Source organism: Oncorhynchus tshawytscha, linkage group LG11 (genome assembly GCF_018296145.1).
Source record: "Oncorhynchus tshawytscha isolate Ot180627B linkage group LG11, Otsh_v2.0, whole genome shotgun sequence".
Classification (NCBI taxonomy): domain Eukaryota; kingdom Metazoa; phylum Chordata; class Actinopteri; order Salmoniformes; family Salmonidae; genus Oncorhynchus; species Oncorhynchus tshawytscha.
Window position 1 is genome coordinate 31,089,332 of NC_056439.1, and position 19,938 is coordinate 31,109,269.

General features: G+C 41.2%; 2 protein-coding genes across 7 annotated transcripts; both read right to left on the reverse strand.

Moving 5' to 3' along the window:
• Positions 1–8,217: 8,217 nt before the first annotated feature.
• Positions 8,218–12,520, reverse strand: LOC112261737 (protein Z-dependent protease inhibitor-like). The gene is made up of 5 exons (XM_024437329.2): positions 12,368–12,520; positions 9,651–10,274; positions 8,883–9,159; positions 8,618–8,765; positions 8,218–8,499 (listed from the first exon to the last, which is right to left on the reverse strand). Exons 2-5 carry the CDS (start codon positions 10,243–10,245, stop codon positions 8,302–8,304), a joined length of 1,218 nt encoding a protein of 405 aa, XP_024293097.1. The 5' UTR covers positions 10,246–10,274; positions 12,368–12,520; the 3' UTR covers positions 8,218–8,301.
• A 128-nt stretch (positions 12,521–12,648) lies between these two features.
• Positions 12,649–19,698, reverse strand: LOC112261739 (ataxin-3). Of its 6 annotated transcripts, none has more exons than XM_024437334.2 (11): positions 19,604–19,698; positions 18,860–19,024; positions 18,722–18,766; positions 15,525–15,610; positions 15,325–15,391; positions 15,140–15,227; positions 14,901–15,036; positions 14,539–14,723; positions 14,198–14,354; positions 14,007–14,062; positions 12,649–13,900 (listed from the first exon to the last, which is right to left on the reverse strand). In XM_024437334.2, the coding sequence occupies exons 2-11, from the start codon at positions 18,911–18,913 to the stop codon at positions 13,848–13,850; spliced, it is 927 nt and encodes a 308-aa protein (XP_024293102.1). In that variant the 5' UTR covers positions 18,914–19,024; positions 19,604–19,698; the 3' UTR covers positions 12,649–13,847. The 6 variants fall into 6 exon arrangements, with proteins under 6 accessions (XP_024293102.1, XP_024293101.1, XP_024293100.1 ...); XM_024437333.1 differs by having other exon boundaries at positions 14,198–14,348; positions 14,554–14,723; positions 19,529–19,610; XM_024437332.1 differs by having other exon boundaries at positions 14,554–14,723; positions 19,529–19,610.
• Between the last annotated feature and the right edge of the window lie 240 nt (positions 19,699–19,938).

Genomic DNA, 19,938 nt, shown 5'->3' on the forward strand with positions numbered 1-19,938 from the left:
ACTAGCACAGTCAGTGTAGTTAGCTCAGCTATCCCATTGAGACCGTGTCTGTACCTCAACCTAGGTTGGGCAAAACTAAACATGGCGGTGTTCGCCTTAACAATCACTAGGATAAAGACCTCCTCCATTCCTGACATTATTGAAAGAGATCGTGATACCGCACATCTCAAAATAGGGCTACTTAATGTTAGATCCCTCATGTCCAAGGCAGTTATAGTCAATGAACTAATCACTGATCATAATCTTGATGTGATTGGCCTGACAAACATGGCTTAAGCCTGATGAATTTACTGTGTTATATGAGGCCTCACCTCCTGGTTACACTAGTGACCATATCCCCCGTGCATCCCGCAAAGGCGGAGGTGTTGCTAACATTTACGATAGCAAATTTCAATTTACAAAAGAAAAAATGACGTTTTCATCTTTTGAGCTTCTAGTCATGAATTCTATGCAGCCTACCCAATCACTTTTTATAGCTACTGTTTACAGGCCTCCTGGGCCATACACAGTGTTCCTCACTGAGTTCCCTGAATTCCTATCGGACCTTGTAGTCATAGCAGATAATATTCAAATTTTTGGTGACTTTAATATTCACTTGGAAAAGTCCACAGACCCACTCAAAAAGTATTTCGGAGCCCTCATCGACTCAGTGGGTTTTGTTCAACATGTCTCTGGACCTACTCACTGCCACAGTCATACTCTGAACCTAGTTTTGTCCCATGGAATAAATGTGGATCTTAATGTTTTTCCTCATAATCCTGGACTATCGGACCACCATTTTATTAAGTTTGCAATCGCAACAAATAATCTGCTCAGACCCCAACCAAGGAGCATCAAAAGTCGTGCTATAAATTCTCAGACAACCCAAAGATTCCTTGATGCCCTTCCAGACTCCCTCTGCCTACCCAAGGACATTTGAAGAACTCAATTTAACCTTGCACAATACCCTAGATGCAGTTGCACCCCTAAAAACTAAAAACCTTCAAGCTGCATACTGGACCCTATTCCAACTAAACTACTGAAAGAGCTTCCTGTTCTTAGCCCTCCTATGTTGAACATAATAAATGGCCCTCTATCCACCGGATGTGTATCAAACTCACTAAAAGAGGTAGTAATAAAGCCTCTCTTGAAAAAGCCAAACCTTGACCCAGAAAATATAAAAAACTATCGGCCTATATCGAATCTTCAATTCAGCACGGTTGCTAGGAAAAACTCCCTAGAAAGGCCAAACCCTAGGAAGAAACCTAGAGAGGAACCAGGCTATGAGGGGTGGCCAGTCCTCTTTTGGCTGTGCCGGGTGGAGATTATAACAGAACATGGCCAAGATGTTCAAATGTTCATAAATGACCAGCATGGTCAAATAATAATAATCACAGTAGTTGTCGAGGGTGCAGCAAGTCAGCACCTCAGGAGTAAATGTCAGTTGGCTTTTCATAGCTGATCATAAAGAGTATCTCTACCACTCCTGCTGTCTCTAGAGAGTTGAAAACAGCAGGTCTGGGACAGGTAGCACGTCCGGTGAACAAGTCAGGATTCCATAGCCGCAGGCAGAACAGTTGAAACTGGAGCAGCAGCACAGCCAGGTGGACTGGGGACAGAAAGGAGTCATCATGCCAGGTGGTCCTAGGGCTCAGGTCCTCCGAGAGAGAGAAAGAAAGAGAGAATTAGAGAGAGCATACTTAAATTCACACAGGACACCAGGTAAGACAGGAGAAGTACTCCAGATATAACAAACTGACCCTAGCCCCCCGACATAAACTACTGCAGCATAAATACTGGAGGCTGAGACAGGAGGGGTCAGGAGACACTGTGGCCCCATCCGATGATATCCCCGGACAGGGCCAACCATGCAGGATATAAACCCACCCACTTTGCCAAAGCACAGCCCCCACACCACTAGAGGGATATCTTCAACCACCAACTTACCATCCTGAGACAAGGCCGAGTATAGCCTACAAAGATCTCTGCCACGGCACAACCCAAGGGGGGGCGCCAACCCAGACAGGAAGATCACATCACATCAGGATCATGGGGATGGCGAAAGACTGTGTCTTACCACTACCCGTCTCAGCGGCCCCAACAATGTCCATATGGTCTCTGATAGCAGGTGTCAATGCCAGAGCTTGAATGGCCGTCGGTGATCCGAATCCTAGACTGGTCAGTGCCTTCAACACTTGATCAGAGACAAACAGATCCTTCCACGCTGTCACATCTGAGTTTTGGTCAGAACCAGAACGTGCCGCATTGGTCCAATTCTTTGCTTTCTTTTTGGAGAGTTTAGCCACTTTGCATTGAGGGGGTAACTCTGTCTGTTGCTCATGTTCTATCTGGGACTCTGGGATGGTCTGCTTTTCCACAACTCTATTTTTCCGCTGTTTGCCATCAGTCTTTGGATTGTTTGATTGTGGCTGAGCATCTTCAGGACACATAACAGCATCTTCAGGGGCTTCTTCCTCCTTGACAACTTTCTCTGAACCATTTCCAAGGTTTTGGACCTTGTTACTCACCTCCTCACTTCACTGTCCTCAGAGAGGTCATCCTGTGTGGTTGGGTCATTTTGTTGGGCTGTTTTCTTCTTATTCTTCTTCCTCTCAGCTGGTTTTTCAGACGTTTCATTTTTGTCACTACCTCCCTTACATACCTCTTCCCGTTTCCCTCCATCCATCCATCTCCCTCACTTGCTTGCTTTTCTTTTCTTAGCTTTCTTCTCTCTTCTTTTGGACTTTTTCTGCTTTAGCTTCTTCCTTGGCAGAATCTATCAGTCTGTAGTCTGTCAGCTCCTCAAAACAGACCAGTCCCCCGATACACAACCCAACCAAGCCGCACTGCTTCTTCACACAGCACGCATCCAACCCGGAAGCCAGCCACACCAATGTCTCAGAGGAAACACCGTGCACCTGGCAACCTTGGTTAGCGCGCACTGCGCCCGGCCCGCCACAGGGGTCGCTGGTGCGCGATGAGACAAGGATATCCCTACCGACCAAACCCTCCCTAACCCGGACGACGCTAGGCCAATTGTGCGTCGCCCCACGGACCTCCCGGTCGCGGCCGGTTACGACAGAGCCTGGGCGCGAGTCTCTGGTGGCACAGCTGAAGCTGCAGTACAGCGCCCTTAACCACTGCGCCACCCGGGAAGCTGAGCGTGCATTTTTAATCTGACTCTTGTTGGACTTCATTTTCCTATGAATAGATAAGAACAGTTCCACTGTTGACATGATGATGACTACATTAATGATGAACAGTACAATGTAAATAATTGCGGTGTATTCCAATTAGATATTTTGATCTTAGTACAGTACTTGGACCAGGCTAGATTGTTACAAAACGTGTCTATACATTTCAGTCATTAAGCACACTCCATTACCGGGAGTTACAGGTTTGCCTATGTAAAACATCACCAGAGATGTTTTACCTTCTTAGGGTTAGCCCCCTTTTTTCAATTTTCACCTAAATGACATAACCAAATCTAACTGCCTGTAGCTCAGGCCTGAAGCAAGGATATGCATATCCTTGGTACCATTTGAAAGGAAACACATTGAAATTTGTGGAAATGTGAATTGAATGTAGGAGAATATAACACAATAGATCTGGTAGATGAAAATACAAAGATAAAAAACAACCTGTGTTTTTTTTACCACCATCTTTGAAATGCAAGAGAAAGTTAACTTATAGCCATCACTCTGGTTGTAATTCCGATAGTGTCCACAAGATGGCAGCAGTGTATGTACAAAGTTTCAGATGGATAACTTGGAGTATGACTGATCCTCAAGCCTTTTAGGGTGAAGTCCCCAGGTACATTTGGGCAAATCGTGAAGGAGACGTTCGCATTCATATTCCATTTTTCTGCAAGAATATTGTCAAATCTGTATACTTGGACTTTGACTTAGCCCCCAAGTATTAGCAGCCGTATAATAAGTTCAACATTTGCAAAGCAACCAGTTTTCATAACTCCGAATATCCTTATCATTTTTGTTTGAAAAGGCATGCTGTCACACAAGGTTAGAAGCTACATTTTACGACATATACATGATGTGGCAATGAGTTAGTAGACAACATGTATCAGATAGAGATGATGTGATGATCCGTTTCCACCATTATTTTGGGGGGATTATTTTAGCTGTTAAAGGACTATTTGTTTAATTATACACAGGTTATGAAATGACTACATGTGTTTTATTAAATTGTATTTTAAAACTAGATTAGTTATTTTCATCAATGATGATGAGTATGTTTAGGTTACTGTATTGAAGCCAACTTAATTGACATTCCAATAAAAAATAAATAAATAAATGAAATTGTAAAACAAAAACAAAAAATATATACATGATTTCTGGATACTCCCATAAAGCCCAGCTCATTGGCTATCTATCTAGTTTTGTTTGACCCCGATTGGTGCTTATTTGACAAAGATAGTCGTTCAAGTGATGGCCGCCCGCGTCATCGGCGTGCCATGAAGGCGTCGCTCTCTGATCAAATATGGTGTCCTATAGGATATACTACACCCCTAATGAAATTGTGAAGTCTTGTTAACTTCTAGGATCTCTGAGGAATAGATACGAACGTGATTTGACTCCTTGAAACAATGTTTAGGGTGAGGTTTTCACAGAAACCTTTCATTGCAAATTGAACGAGTGGAAATACAAAATCAATCATTCATGCTATACGGACCTTTTTAGGATATGAAAAATGATTTTATCTAACAACACGACACTTCATGTTATCTCTGGGACCATTTGGATGATAAATCAGAGCAAGATTTCAGAATGTAAGAACACATTTCACCTTCAGAGGTGAATGTACCAAACCTATCGCGGTGAAAAAACTTTTGTTGTTAGGAGCTCTCCTCAAACAATAGCATGGCATTTTTTCACAGTAATAGCTACTGTAAAATTGGACAGTGCAGTTATATTAACAATAATTTAAGCTTTCAGCCAATATAAGAGACTTCTATGTACAGACATTTGTTGTTTCTCTAAAATCTACGATCTTGACATAAGAAGCTGAATGATTTACAACTGTCCCGTTGACGTGACGCCAAACTTAACTAGTTGCAAGTGGTGCGTTTTAATTTAGAAAATGCTCCTTTAAAATAAATAATTGTTTTTCTACATGAAGTAATCCAACAATGCGTATGCCACCATCTTCTCTATTTCAAATCTTCTCTCGTTGATTGAGATAGGTGGGGTCCACCCCAAAGGGCCCCATGTCATGATGAAAATCACCTCTCTTGAGCATTGAGAGAAGCTTTGAAATATAATTATGGTGGCGTACACATTGTGGACAGACATTTTAGATACATGTTTGGCTGAAGCAAGAATGAAGTTAGTGTAACGACTCTGGCTTTATAAGCACGGATATCGACTCTGCTGCTCGAGCACACTTTTGGTGCACAGTCGATAGCGTGCTGGACTTCGGGCTAGAAGGTCGAGGGTTCGAGACCTGCTCAATGCCTGTTTAATTACAATAGTATCACCAATACCGGGTTAGTTAAAATCTCTGGCAACGTTTAGTATAGGCAAACCTGTAATGCTTTGTAGGTTAAAAGTAAAACCTTGGTTCTAGCCTTAACAGGAAGCCAGTGTGGAGAGGCTAGCACTGGAGTCATATGATCGAATTTTGGGGTTCTAGTCAAGATCCTAGCAGCCTATCCGATTTGGTCCTGCCGTACATACCTACACGTTCGCAAGATCTTCTTATTGTCCCTAGACTTTTTAAGCAAAGAGCTGGAGGCAGGGCACTGGAGTAACAAATCTCCCTTGCTGTCTCCCCTCTCTTCACTGGATTTTCTGCCTATTAGGGGGACTGTCCCTAGGAGGGGTGAGTCACATAATGCCAGGCTTTTGTCACTATACTCAACTTGGTTGAGTCACTGAAGTGGTTTTGCACCCCCTTCGGGCTCATGCAGTGGAGGAGATATTTTGTATTTATTTTACCTTTATTTAACTAGGCAAGTCAGTTAAGAACAAATGCTTATTTTCATTGATGACCCAGGAACAGTGGGTTAACTGCCTTGTTCAGGAGTAGAATGACAGATTTATACCTTGTCAGCTCGGGGATTTGAACTTTTGTGCTCTAACCACTAGGCTACGCTGCTGCCACTAGGCTACGCTGCTGCCCCATTTTTGTGGGCTATACCCAGCCTTGTCTCAGGGTAGTAAGTTGGTGGTCTGTTGATATCCCTTTAGTGGTCTGGGAGCTCTGCTTTGGCAAAGTGGGTGGGGTTATATCCTGCCTGGTTGGCCCTGTCCAGGGGTATTGTCAGACAGGGCCACAGTGTCCCTCGACCCCCCCCCTGTCTCGGCTTACAGTATCTATGCTGCAATAGTTTATGTGCCGGGGGTTAGGGTCAGTCTATTATATCTGGTGAAATTCTCCGGTCTTACCTGGTGTCCTGTGTGAATTTCAGTGTGCTCCCTCTAATTATTCCATCTCTCTCTCTCCATCTCTCCCCTCCCGGAGGACCTGAGTCCTTGGACCATGCTTCAGGACTACCTGGCCTGATGACTCTCGGATGTCCCCGTCATCAATCCACCTGGTCGTGCTACTGCTCCAGTTTTTTCTGTTTTGCCTGTGGCTATGGAACACTGACCTGTTCATCAGACGTGCTACCTTGTCGTGCTTCTGCTCCAGTTTCAACTGTTCTGCCTGCGCCTATGGAACCCTGTCCTGTTTACTGGACGTGCTACCTTGTCTTGGACCTGATGTTTTCAACCCTCTCCTGCTCTCTCTCTCTCTACCGCAACTGCTGTCTCGACCTCTGAACACTCGGCTATGAAAAACAAACTGACATTTACTCCTGAGGTGCTGACTTGTTGCACCCTCAACAACCACTGTGATTATTATTTGACCCTGCTGGTGGTCTATGAACGTTTGAACATCTTGAAGAACGATCTGGCCTTAATGGCCATGCACTCTTCTAATCTCCACCCAGCACAGCCAGAGAGAACTGGCCACCCCTCAGAGTCTGGTTCCTCTAGGTTTCTTCGTTGGTTCCTGCCTTTTCTAGGGAGTTATTCCTAGCCACCGTGCCTCTATATCGGCATTTCTTGCTGTTTGGGGTTTTAGGCTGGGTTTCTGTATAAGCACTTTGTGACATCTGCTTATGTAAAAAGGGTTTTATAAATACATTTGATTGATTGATTGAGATGTAATTACTTTTTCAGCCATCTGTGTCCCACCCTAAGTCTAGTAAAGGTGTCCTACTCTCTTCTGTCTTGTGCTGTCTTCCTCCCATCCCAGACTTTTCTCTGTATTTGGAGAAGCAACCTGGACTCAGGGGTAGACGTAACATAGTAAACATAAATCCGGGACACTCCAATCAGTATGATATGTTACGTTTCGTATGGTATGTATTAGTTTGTGGATGTCCATCATCCATTTTGTATGATATTGTACGAATTACAATTCGTATGATACGTTACAAATTGCAGTTGGTACAATATGTTACACATTTGCAAAACATATGATATGGTACGAATTCCAATTCTGTCTTATGTACCCATTCCAAATGTAACATTTCATACTAATTTGAGTGTCTCGGATTTACATTTTACTATGTTACGTCTAGTTTATGAGACCAGGCAGGGAAGAGATGCATGCCCTTAATGTCTCTATCCCACTGCTCCTGCCATCTCTGCACCACCACCGTCCATATCAGGCAGTTTGCTTCATTGAAACTTCAACGTCCACCTCCTCACTGCTAAGGGCCTGTTTAGCCAGAACATCATCTGCCTCGTTCCCCTCCACCCCCACATGGGCTGGGACCCAACTAATCCTCATCTTTATACCCATCTGTCTCACCCAGCCATGGGTTTGTAGTACCTCATACAGCAGGTTTTGTCTGCTACAAGAGCTAAAGGACTGCAGACTCATCATAACTGCACGAGTCAGAGCAAATAACTACTCTGTCCAGCTTGATTTCCTCCACCGACTGCAAGGCCCAACAGTACAGCCAGCCAGGTAGTCTGTAATAAGTTTCCTGCCACCCCACATTGTGATCACATGGTTTGAAAAACATTGTTAGTAACCACCAGGGTCATATACAGTCATTGGTAACCACTCAGCTTGAGCAGAGGTTCTTGATGGAATGTGAGTCTGAGTTATGGAATGTTGGTCAGATTTGCTTAATTTCTAGGACAATATGTGATTCATAGATTCAGGATTGAAATGTTCATGTTATTGTTAGTCCATATTAGGAAGATCACCAAACCAGTTGAATGAACGTCTGTTCACCTTTAATACATACGAATGAAACATATTACATGTACAACACCTCTCCAGGCACCAAATGCACTGTGCTCATTAGACTCCGTTTTTGGTGGGGTCAGTCACTCGGCCCATGAACAACAAGCTGTTAGTGGCCTCATGGTAGATAAAAAAGAAGAAGGGTCGGTTGACGATGAAGGAAGAGGGTAAGGCGTATCCAATAATGCCGCTTTCTGTGGCAGCCGCTGCAGTGGTGCCTCTCTCATCCACCTCAATCACTGCCTTGTGCAACACCTGGAACCACATTATCATTGCAACAATATGTTATTTGTTATTTATCCACAGTGAGTATTAAAGTTGCACATTTCTCAATTGGTGAAGGCAAGTTTGGCCTGTTAATCTAAGAACTGACCTCTGACACCTTCAGGCCTGGGTCTTTGCTCAATTTAGTGAGGTTAGCAGTGTCATGGAAGATACTGGATATACCCAAATCTGGTAGGATGTTGTGCATAGTGTATGATTGCTCCATCTTGAACTTGGGCAGTTGAACTTCTAGTTTCCTTTAAAAAACAAGGAACTTTCATACATAGGAGAACATATTCAATATGAAACACTTAGAAAACCTATGGAATTTTGCAATGTTTCACCAGAAAATACACTTGATGCTTTCTATTTACCTTTCTTTCAGATTTTTAATCCAGTTGAGGAATCTCTCAGCTGTGATCTCATCATCTATTGTGGTATAATCCAGGCCTTTGTTGGGTAGCAGGATAAGCATTGAAACACCATCTCGGTACGGCAGCTTCAGCACCTTGGCATTCAGGGGAAAGTCGTCCATTGTGTAGAACTTATCCTCCATTCTTAACATCATAGGCACCTGGACAATATTGTAGTTGTCAATATAGAAGCGTTGAATTTCTGTGTGATTGGGATTGAAGGGCATCTGCCATTCACCTAAATTCCAAATATGACAAAGCATATTTATTGGAAAGCAAAACCCACTGGGCACAGACGTCAGTTCAATGTCTATTTTTGATTTACATTTGGTTGAGGTGTCAACTAATGTGAATTTAACGTGAAATCAACATAAAAATGTCACAATGCCAATAGATTAGGTTAAAAAAAGGGCCTTTTTGTAAATCCAATCAGTTTTCCACATTGATTCAATGTCATCATATGCATTTTTTTGTTGTTGAAATGACATGGAAACAACGTTGACTCAACCAGTTTTTTCCCAGTGGGAAGTGTTATTGTTGCATTTTAGGCAATACAATTAAACTTTGAAAGTGAAATGTAAAACACAACATCTTGAAATAAGATATACTGATGGGATGCAATTATGGTAGACACAAGTGAAAACTAAAAGTAAACAAGTCAAATGTAACGTTTTTTAAGTGTTACAGTGGAACTGCTGAAATCAGAGAATGCATGACATAGCTGCTCACCCCGAAAGAAAATGGTGTTGATGAGCATAAGTTGGGTAAGTGGATCCAAGTCAGACACCATCTCCTTGACTCTATTATCAGTCTTTCTCATTATGTAGTCATTGATCATGGCAATGCTAGCTTTTGTATTTGCAAAGTCCACACTGTTGATATCAGCGTTGAAGAATTTCTTGATCTGGTCACTGTAGTCACTCTCTACCTCAAACTTTAGGCAAACAAAGAAGGTGGTGCTCAGGTCTAGTTTCAATGATTCATCTTGTGTGATGTTCCCTTGGAGTTGTTGGAAGAGTTCTGGAATGATGTCTGGTTGCTTGTCCCGATCTAGGTGGGCTAGGTTGAGCCCCTTCAGTATCTGGTCTCGTGTGGGACCCTGTGCTGCCATGGAGAGGGTGGCAAAAGCTGTGGATATGCTCAGGGGTGAGAAAAATATGTTATTATCATGGTAACCAGCAATCTTCCTGTAGAGAGTCAAGGCAAAGTCCATGTTCTTGAAGGTCAGGTCTGTGATGTTGGGGCTCTGCTCTTGAGTTTGGTAGATGGGGATGAGGGACCAGACATGGGTCAGGAGGAAAAGGAGTCCCACCTTCATCATCATAGTTCTTTGATGAGTTATGTGATCACAATCTGCAATAGTATTTATAGTGAGGTCCAAAATAATTTTGACAGTGAAATGTGTTTGGTTTTGCTCTGTACTCCAGCACATTGAAGTTTATGTTATATGAATGAACCATTTAGAAACTACAGCACTTTTGTACATAGTCACCCCATTTTAGGGAACAAAACATATTTGAACAAATTCACTTATTTGTGCATTAAAGTAGTAAAAAGTTTAGAATTCGGTCTCATATTCCTAGTACGCAATGACTACATCAAGATTGTGACTCTACATACTTTTTGGGTGCATTTGCAGTTTGTTTTGGTTGTGTTTCAGATTATTTTGTGCTCAATAGAAATGAATGGTAAATAGGGGTGAGTGGGTTAATCTGAACCATTTTCTACATTCAACATCACTCCATCAAGGTAAATATAGTATTCTTCATAACAAATATCTACATATATTTCAGGATGTTGTGTATCCCTTGAAATAATCAGAATGAATGTAAACATTCATTTTGAAAACATAGTTTGTCCACAAAAAGTGATCTCTTGGCACAATTGACCCCGGGTATGGTAAATTCAGCCACCTACACATTTCCGTACTGAACTAAATATTACCACTACCTTTTTAAAACCATGTCTATCTTTATTTCCCAAACACAATTCAACACAATCAGAATCACTTTGTGTCTTTTAATCATTTAAGCATCTTTTAACACAGGCTTAACACCTAACAAATACTTTGTACTTTTTAAACACTTTTAATATAGACCAGGCCCTGTTGTATCCCAGTGATAATGCCTTGCATTAGGCCTGGGAAGAAATCACTTCAACTTACCACATAGCCCTTGGCTCAACTTAGCCCAAGGCAAACATTTTGACTATATTAGCCCACACAGCTTGAAGGATGCACTTTCATCTTAGGTTTAGGACCTCATATTGAACCTTATAGAAACCCCAACTGATGTATAGAACAATCTTAAAATGATCTAATTTGATTTAGATACCAGCACCATGAAATGTATTTGAATAACCTAACTTTTTTACCTAACTTGCTTTCTTCCACAGATTCCATAAAACGACCTCTTCCTATAATTTTGTACATGGTTTCTTAGAAACAAGGGTGTCTCAACTTACCCCACTCTCCCCTAATGTATTGTGTCATTTGAGTCACTTTCATAATAGAATATGTTTATAAACACTTGTACTTTAATGTGGACGCTACCTTGATTACAGATAATCATGAATGAATTGTGAATAACATTGAGTGACAGAAGCATTATTTTCATAACCCACCCCCAAAATTCTAACATCCCATAATTGTTAATGGTTAGAGGATAGCATGACTTGGGTGTATGATCTTTGTGCCTAACTTTCTCATCCATCATTATTCACAATTAGGTGTTCAGAAACATATATTCTTATTTACAATAAAATAGACTACAAAATGACACAATACATTATTTACCATTCATTTCCATTGAGCACAAAATAATCTGAAACACGACCAAAACAAAATGCAAATGCACCCAACAAGTATGCAGAGTCACAATCTTGATGTAGTCATTGCGTACTAGGAATATGAGACCGAATTCTAAACTTTTGACTACTTTTATACATAAGTGAATTTGTCCAAACACTTTTTGTTCCCTAAAATGGGAGGGGGGACTATGTAAAAAAAAAAAAAAAAAAAAAGTGCTGCCCATCCAATACAGACAAATACCCTGACAGTCTGCAGTTTAACCTCAAAGTATTATTTATTTCAAATCGAAAGTGCTGGAGTACAGAGCCAAAACAACAAATGTGTCACTGTTCAAATACTTTTGGACTTCACAGTATGTCATGTTTACATGTCTTCTAGACAAATGGCAAGATATTTGTTTGGTGATCAATGACTTATCAATGCATTGCATCAGAGCTCAAATAAAAACTACACTTAAGACAGAATGGAAAAACGTATATTTAGTCATTTCAGAATGAATGTCAGCTAACTTTGTTAGCAATTTAGGGGGCTTCAACATCACAACTTGCAAATAAGATTATCACATCAACAATAAAAGCAACACTGTATATAAATATATTCTTACAAATAGTTGCATACATCTCAAAAACAGACCTACCTTTCAGCCTGGGTATCAGAAAGGTATTTTGTCAAAACCCTCCATCTACTATTTGGGGAGACAAAGTGCAAGTGTGCCTTCAGGGTTATCTATTAACCATGGGTTAGGTTTACTCAAACTGGTAGTCTTATTTTAGTTTCTTTCCAAATGAAAGCAAATTTGGTACTGACAATTGATGTACCCACTTTGAAAGGTGGAAATGATTCAACTTAAATTAGGACAAGGATGTAATTCAACAATTCAGCCATAGATCAATGATGCAAGATTCCAGAAGATTTCAGTAGGAGCAAATATTTTATTCCTGGAAAGAAAACTTTTAGATACAGCAAATGAAAGAGAGTGATGTAATAAAATGGTGATGTGGAGTATAACAAACATATGATTGTTTAGTGCCTATTGAAGAATATCAAGAAGTGAAATTGATGCAATCATTAAAAAAACTAAAAGCATTGTGGCACCGCAACTCTAGTTCAAACTTCGCTCTCAAATAAAACAAGAACGATTTAAAGAAAAAGGGAATGAAATCATGGAATTTCCAGAGAAGTCAACTGAGCACAGCTCAAACTCTTACATGGGACGTGTAATACATGCTTTGGATTAGCGTATCCAAACCGGAAAATTCCACGTAAATACGATAATTGTAAACAGCATTGATCATGTTATCACTGTATTAAAATAGCGTTTGTCTATACTACTTCAAAAGACAAAATAACAATTACAAAAACATATGACTAAGGAGTTTAAACCAGGGTGGTGGTTAATTAACTAGCTAGGGCAAGTCGGATCAGCCCTTTAAAATGCTGCTTATATATGTTTCTTTAGAAGATGCAGTAATACAGCTAAAAATGAATTCACCTCACTACTGGATATAAATCTATTATTTTATGATTGGGGGGGTGACCACTTACAAGACCCAAGTGAAAGAAGGCAAGAGACTATCATGGTCTCTACCAAACCTCTACCTCTATTGAACTAGTGGTCCCATGTAGCTCTCCCATACTGAAGGCTAGAGGATTGTCCTAGGTAATTATTGGTTTCCTCTCTCGTAACACACCTCACCATTTTGCCCATCCACCCACCAAACACACCTCGGCACGGTAGTCTCCATTAAGACCCCTCCCAGCGGAAAACAACAAGCGTAGGAATAAAAAATCAAACCACAAATTAGAAATACAAGGCGCTGTGGTAGAAAAGCCATCACAGACTTGGAATAACTGCATTTTAATTCTTTATCGTCGCTCTTCCCAGCCTCAGGTTCAAGTCTGTTAGAGTAGACTAGCTCCTTTTCTTTATTCTCTGTTGTTATTCTCTTCTCTACAACCTGTTAGCGAACTAGCCAAGGGAGGTGTGCCAGCCTTCTGGCCGGCTATACGTTCGCTTATGGGAAGGGTTAGAGGAGGGGGTGAGGCTGCCCCATGAAGGAGGTACCAGTCGAGGCAGGTAGTAGTCAACGTAGGCTTTTGCTGGAGCACCCTCCACCTCACTGGCTGCGTTTGGCTTGTGCATCTTCCTCTGTGCCACTTTTCCCGGGTCCTGGAAAATGTGAGGGAAGGGAGGATGCTCGGAGTTTAAGTCTCAACCTATTATTATTATTATTCAGCAATGCAAGTATTACTGTATGAGCTCATTTCCCCCTTACCTGTGCTTTCTGTTGGTTGTTGAGGTGAAGTGGGCTGAGCCAGCTGTTGGGACTGTCTGTATGGTAAACAGTGGATCTACAGGTTAGCGTTGTCTAGTCTGGTTATTTTTTTGTAACCACACACACACAGCCATGCACATATGAACACACACACACAGAATAATAAATATTCCAGATGGTGTAGCACTTACCTGTCAAAGTAGGCTTGTCTCCTCCGTCGCAGTTCCTCAGCTGAGAGTTTCTCACTCAGAGGTGCTCCTCCTGTAGTACTCCCTGGTGCCTGGCCGGACGATGTCGTTTTAGCAACAAGTCCCCCTTTTGGCATTGACGTATTGCTCACTACTGCCCCTAGGCAGACACATAGACAAATTACTAATTTTAGTGTTAGTTTGGGGATACTTTTATCATATTGCCATACATTGTTCAAATTGCATAATGATTTTGTTAGCGGTCTGTTTATATATACAGGTCTAAACCAGGATATGTATCAAAGCGGTTGTGTGCGTGAGTGATTTTATTTATGGTTGCTTACCCAATAAAGCCTTACCCTGCATGCTGAGCTGTATGGCCCTGCGAAGATCAGCCTCTTCATCCTCCACCTCCATTCCCTGTCTACTCAGGGCCAGGGCCTTCCTCAGCTCCTCCTCATCCTCATCCACCACCCCCTCTACCACACCAGGGCCTGCCTCCAGCACACTACCCTGCCCTGATGATCTGCTGCTCAGGGTGAAAAGCATTGTCAGTGTCTCAAAGGGGTTCATTCTCTCCCCTTACCAACTAATGACTCTAGAGGTTAAAGTTCAAGATGCTGCATGAATCTGACAGTATGAGGGAATGGTGGTAATTTGTGGTTTGGCGAAAACTACGGTCACTCTGGAGGCCTCTTCCTCTTACCCCATGCCACTACTCGACTGAGCCTCGTCCTCTCCAATCAGCTTGGGTCTCTGTTGCTGCTGCACCTTCATGATCCCCAGAATCTGCTCTGCATCACACTCCGGGAGATTTCCTCGGATCACAAATATGGAATACCCTGCAAGAAGACAGGCAGGCCTTTGACCAACTAGCTAACTTGGATAAATCAAGAGCACAAAAATGTAAACACAAAAAAATATGAACATATCAGGTTGTTTTACCTTCTTGTTGTAACTGTGCAAGGAAGAGGGCTAGGTATGTGTCTGATATCAGCTCTGGTCCAGTCAACAATGAATTCAAATTAAACCACTGCAATGACAAATAGGGTTAAATCAGCTGGCTATATCAACCGCCCCAAAATGTCTGAAGGGAAATCAATTATACATCGTAAAATCGCAACTTATACCTGTTGCCCAAGTTTTCGGATTGTAAACCAGTGCTCCTTGTAGTTGCATATGAATGCCTTTTCATTTCTGAAACAGAAAATAACATTATTTCAAATTTGATAGACCATATGAAAAATGTGTGAAAAGTGAAATTTCAAGATACAAATCATAAACTTTGTATGAAGTTATTTGTTTTCTATCACATCCACAGGGTTCTTACATTGGGTTTATCATAAGGCTCTGGTATTCTCGGCTGTTGAAGAGGATCAGCTCCAAACCCCACACTGATAATGCATTGCTGATAACCTGATGGTGAGACCACAAAATAAAGTTGTCAGTGTCATCAAGAGGTAATCTTGACATATTGTAATCTATTTATTTTGTAACAGTTCAAATATATATATATTTTTTCATCCCTCACTACCCCAATTTCTATGACACCCCCCCACAGTGTTCATTGGGAGGAGATCACAGAGACCTGGTAGTTTGGTACCAGGTCAACAACCTCTCCCTCAACGTGGGCAAGACAAAGGAGCTGATTGTGGATTACAGGAAAAAGAGGACCGAACACACACCCAGTCACATCGACGGGCTGTAGTGGAGCGGGTCAAGAATTTCAAGTTCCTTGATGTCCACATCACCAACAAACTATCATGGTCCAAAAACACCAAGACAGCCGTGAAGGCATGACACACCTTATCCCCCTCAGACGACAATTGTGCAAGTTCTCCCACTTAAAAATATGAGAAAGGCCTGTAATTTTCCTCATAGGTACACTTCAACTATGACTGACAGAATGAGAATTTTTTCCCCCAGAAAATCACATTGTAGGAATTTTAATTAATTTATTTGCAAATTATGGTGGAAAATAAGTATTTGGTCACCTACAAACAAGCAAGATGTCTGGCTCTCACAGACCTGTAACTTCGTCTTTAAGAGGCTCCTCTGTCCTCCACTCGTTACCTGTATTAATGGCACCTGTTTGAACTTGTTATCAGTATAAAAGACACCTGTCCACAACCTCAAACAGTCACACTCCAAACTCCACTATGGCCAAGACCAAAGAGCTGTCAAATGACACCAGAAACAAAATTGTAGACCTGCACCAGGCTGGGAAGACTGAATCTGCAATAGGTAAGCAGCTTGGTTTGAAGAAATCAACTGTGGGAGCAATTATTAGGAAATGGAAGACATACTGATCCACTGATAATCTCCCTCGATCTGGGGCTCCACGCAAGATCTCACCCTGTGGGGTCAAAATGATCACAAGAACAGTGAGCAAAAATCCCAGAACCACACGGGGGGACCTAGTGAATGACCTGCAGAGAGCTGGGACCAAAGTAACAAAGCCTACCATCAGTAACACACTATGCCGCCAGGGACTCAAATCCTGCAGTGCCAGACGTGTCCCCCTGCTTAAGGCAGTACACGTCCAGGCCCGTCTGAAGTTTGCTAGGAATGGGCCAAAATACCAGCAACAGTGTGTGAAAACCTTGTCAAACGTTTTCTGTAAGTCTTCACCTCTGTCATTGCCAACAAAGGGTATATAACAAAGTATTGAGAGAAACTTTTGTTATTGACCAAATACTTATTTTCCACCATAATTTGCAAATAAATTCATTAAAAAATCCTACAATGTGATTTTCTGGATTTTTCTCTCTAATTTTGTCTGTCATAGTTGAAGTGTACCTATGATGAAAATTACAGGCCTCTCATATTTTTAAGTGGGAGAACTTGCAGAATTGGTGGCTGACTAAATACTTTTTTGCCCCACTGTGTGTGTGTGTGTGTGTGTGTGTGTGTGTGTGTATAAATAAATATATATATATGGTATCAGTCAAAAGTTTAGACACCTACTCATTCAAGGTTTTTCTTTATTTTCTACATTGTAGAATATTAGTTTAGACAACTATGAAATAACACTTATGGAATCATATAGTAAACTTAAAAGTGTTAATATGAAATTTATTTTTGATTCTTCAAAGTAGCCACCCTTTACCTTGACAGCTTTGCACACTCTTGGCATTCTCTCAACCAGCTTCACCTGGAATGCTTTTCCAACAGTCTTGAAGCAGTTCCTACATATGCTGAGCACTTGTTGGCTGCTTTTCCTTCAATCTGCAGTCCAACTCATCTCAATTGGGTTGAGTGATTGTGGAGGCCAGGTCATCTGATGTAGCACTCCACTCTTCTTCTTGGTCAAATAGCCCTTACACAACCTGGAGGTGTCTTTTGGGTGATTGTCCTGTTGAAAAACAAATGACAGTCCCACTAAGCCCAAACCAGATGGGATGGCGTATTGCTGCAGAATACTGTGGTAGCCACGCTGGTTAAGTGCGTCTTGAATTCTAAATAAATCATTGAGAGTGTCACCAGCAAAGCACCCTCACACCATCTCCATGCTTCATGGTGGGAACCACACATGTGGAGATAATCCATTCACCTACTCTGCGTCTCACAAAGACACGGCGGTTGGAACCAAAAATATCACATCAGACCACAGGACAGATTTCTACCAGTCTAATGTCCATTGCTTGTGTTTCTTGGCCCAAAAAAGTATCTTCTTATTGGTAATCTTTAGTGGTGGTTTCTTTGCAGCAATTCAACCATGAAGGCCTGATTCACGCAGTCTCCTCTGAACAGTTAGTGTTGATGTGTCTGTTACTTGAACTCTGAAGCATTTATAAGGGCTGCAATTTCTGAGGCTGGTAACTAATGAACTTATCCTCTGCAGCAGAAGTAGCTCTGGGTCTTCCTTTCCTGTGGCGGTCTGCATGAGAGCCAGTTTCATCATAGCGCTTGATTGTTTTTAAGAGTGCACTTGAAGAAACTTTGACATTTCTTGAAATGTTCCAGATTGACTGACCTTCATGTCTTGAAGTAATGATGGACTGTCGTTTCTCTTTGCTTATTTGAGCTTTTCATGCCATAATATGGACTTGGTTTTTTACCAAATAGGGATATATTCTGTATACCACCCCTACCTTGTCACAACACAAGTGATTGGCTCAAACATATTAAGAAGGAAAGAGATTCCACAAATTAACAAGGCACACCTGTTAATAGAAATGCATTCCAGGTGACTACCTCATGAAGCTGGTTGAGAGAATGCCAAGAGTGTGCAAAGCTGTCATCAAGGCAAAGGGTAGCTACTTTGAAGAATCTCAAATATATTTTGATTTGTTTAACACTTTTTTGGTTACTACATAATTCCATGTGTGTTATTTCATAGTTTTGATGTCTTCACTATTATTCTAGAATGTGGAAAATATAAAAAATAAACTAAACCCTGGAATGAGTAGGTGTGTCCAAACTTTTGCCTTGTATTGTGTGTGTATACACATACACAGCGTAATCATGAGGATCTGAATACATTATTTCATCTTATACTACATGATTGTTTGCTTTGCTACTCACTTGTATAGAAAAGAAACCACTGTCATCCATGTTACCAGATGGCTGCTGCAAATACACACAAATACAGAGCATGAACATTCTAAAATCTACTAATAAACAACTATTGTATTTATCATAAACCCCAGGGCACTCCCATACCTGTAAAAAGGTTCTGTACTCCTCACTACCCATACCACCCTCCGCCATCCTCATCCTTTCCTCTTCATCCAGTTGATGGGCGATGGACGACAGGTCCACGGGGGTAAAATATTCGCCTTGCAGAAGGTTGTTAAGGCAATGCTGAGCACACAGGGAGCCCTCTTGCTGTAAATGAGAATGAATACATAAATAAAAATTGTACCACAGACTGCTATAAAATGTGTCAACAGCAGCTACTGAATATGTAATCTAGTTTATTAACTAACGTTAACTAGCCAGCTAATTTACAGAAATTACGCCAGTAAAACGCAAACTATAGCTAGCTATAATTAGGCCATGTAGCTAGCTAGCTTATTCACACATTTATAGCATTTCAAAGCATCGAGGGCGCATTTTGTAATTCGCTAATTTACGTTTAACGTTATCACGTTCCCTAGTCAGCTCTAGTAAAAGTTGAGACAAGTTGGAAACTGGGACAAAAAGATAATTCAACTAACTAACGTTAGCTAACTATAATTTAACAAGCTGGCTAGAAAGAAGGCAAACCCCTCGATATACTTCAGCTGTAAATTGGTGCAATTTAGCTAGATAACAAACGTAGTTATTTTTAAAACGGTCGGAATGCACATACGGTGAACTTAATAATCGAAAGAAAACAGACAAGCTTACTTTCTCATGAAAGATGGACTCCATGTTTAATTGTCCTACTAAACGTCATACTCTGACCAAAGAATGTGATCTTACCTTCGACCCTGCTGGGTTCAGGACGAAACAGCCAATCAACTCTCAGTATTCGTTTGTTATTGTTGACACTTGCCAAATTGCCTAACTGGCTAGCTAGAGTTTTGTGATACAGATAGCTAAAAACAAGAATATAAACGTCTTAGTGTACAATTCGATTCATGAATACAATCTGTGTATTATATCTAGTTAGTCTTTATTTTCATAGCAAAGTTTCAGAGGTGAAGGGTTCTCACTAGTTACCACAGTCAAAAGGGATAAATATATAGTAACATTTCATGAAAGCAACATTTGCTTTTTGGTCTTAATTTAAGGTTAAGTTTAAAATCTGATTTTAA

Coding starts and splice junctions, on each gene's coding strand:
- LOC112261737 (XM_024437329.2), bottom strand. CDS start 10,245: ATGATGATGAAGGTGGGACTCCTTTTCCTCCTGACCCATGTCTGGTCC. Junction 9,160..9,650: donor CAACACCATTTTCTTTCGGG/GTGAGCAGCTAT, acceptor TTTGGAATTTAG/GTGAATGGCAGATGCCCTTC. Junction 8,500..8,617: donor CAGGCCTGAAGGTGTCAGAG/GTCAGTTCTTAG, acceptor ATGTGGTTCCAG/GTGTTGCACAAGGCAGTGAT.
- LOC112261739 (XM_024437330.1), bottom strand. CDS start 19,552: ATGGAGTCCATCTTTCATGAGAAA. Junction 15,611..18,721: donor GTGGTTTCTTTTCTATACAA/GTGAGTAGCAAA, acceptor TCTCACCATCAG/GTTATCAGCAATGCATTATC. Junction 15,392..15,524: donor AGCCTTATGATAAACCCAAT/GTAAGAACCCTG, acceptor TTTCTGTTTCAG/AAATGAAAAGGCATTCATAT.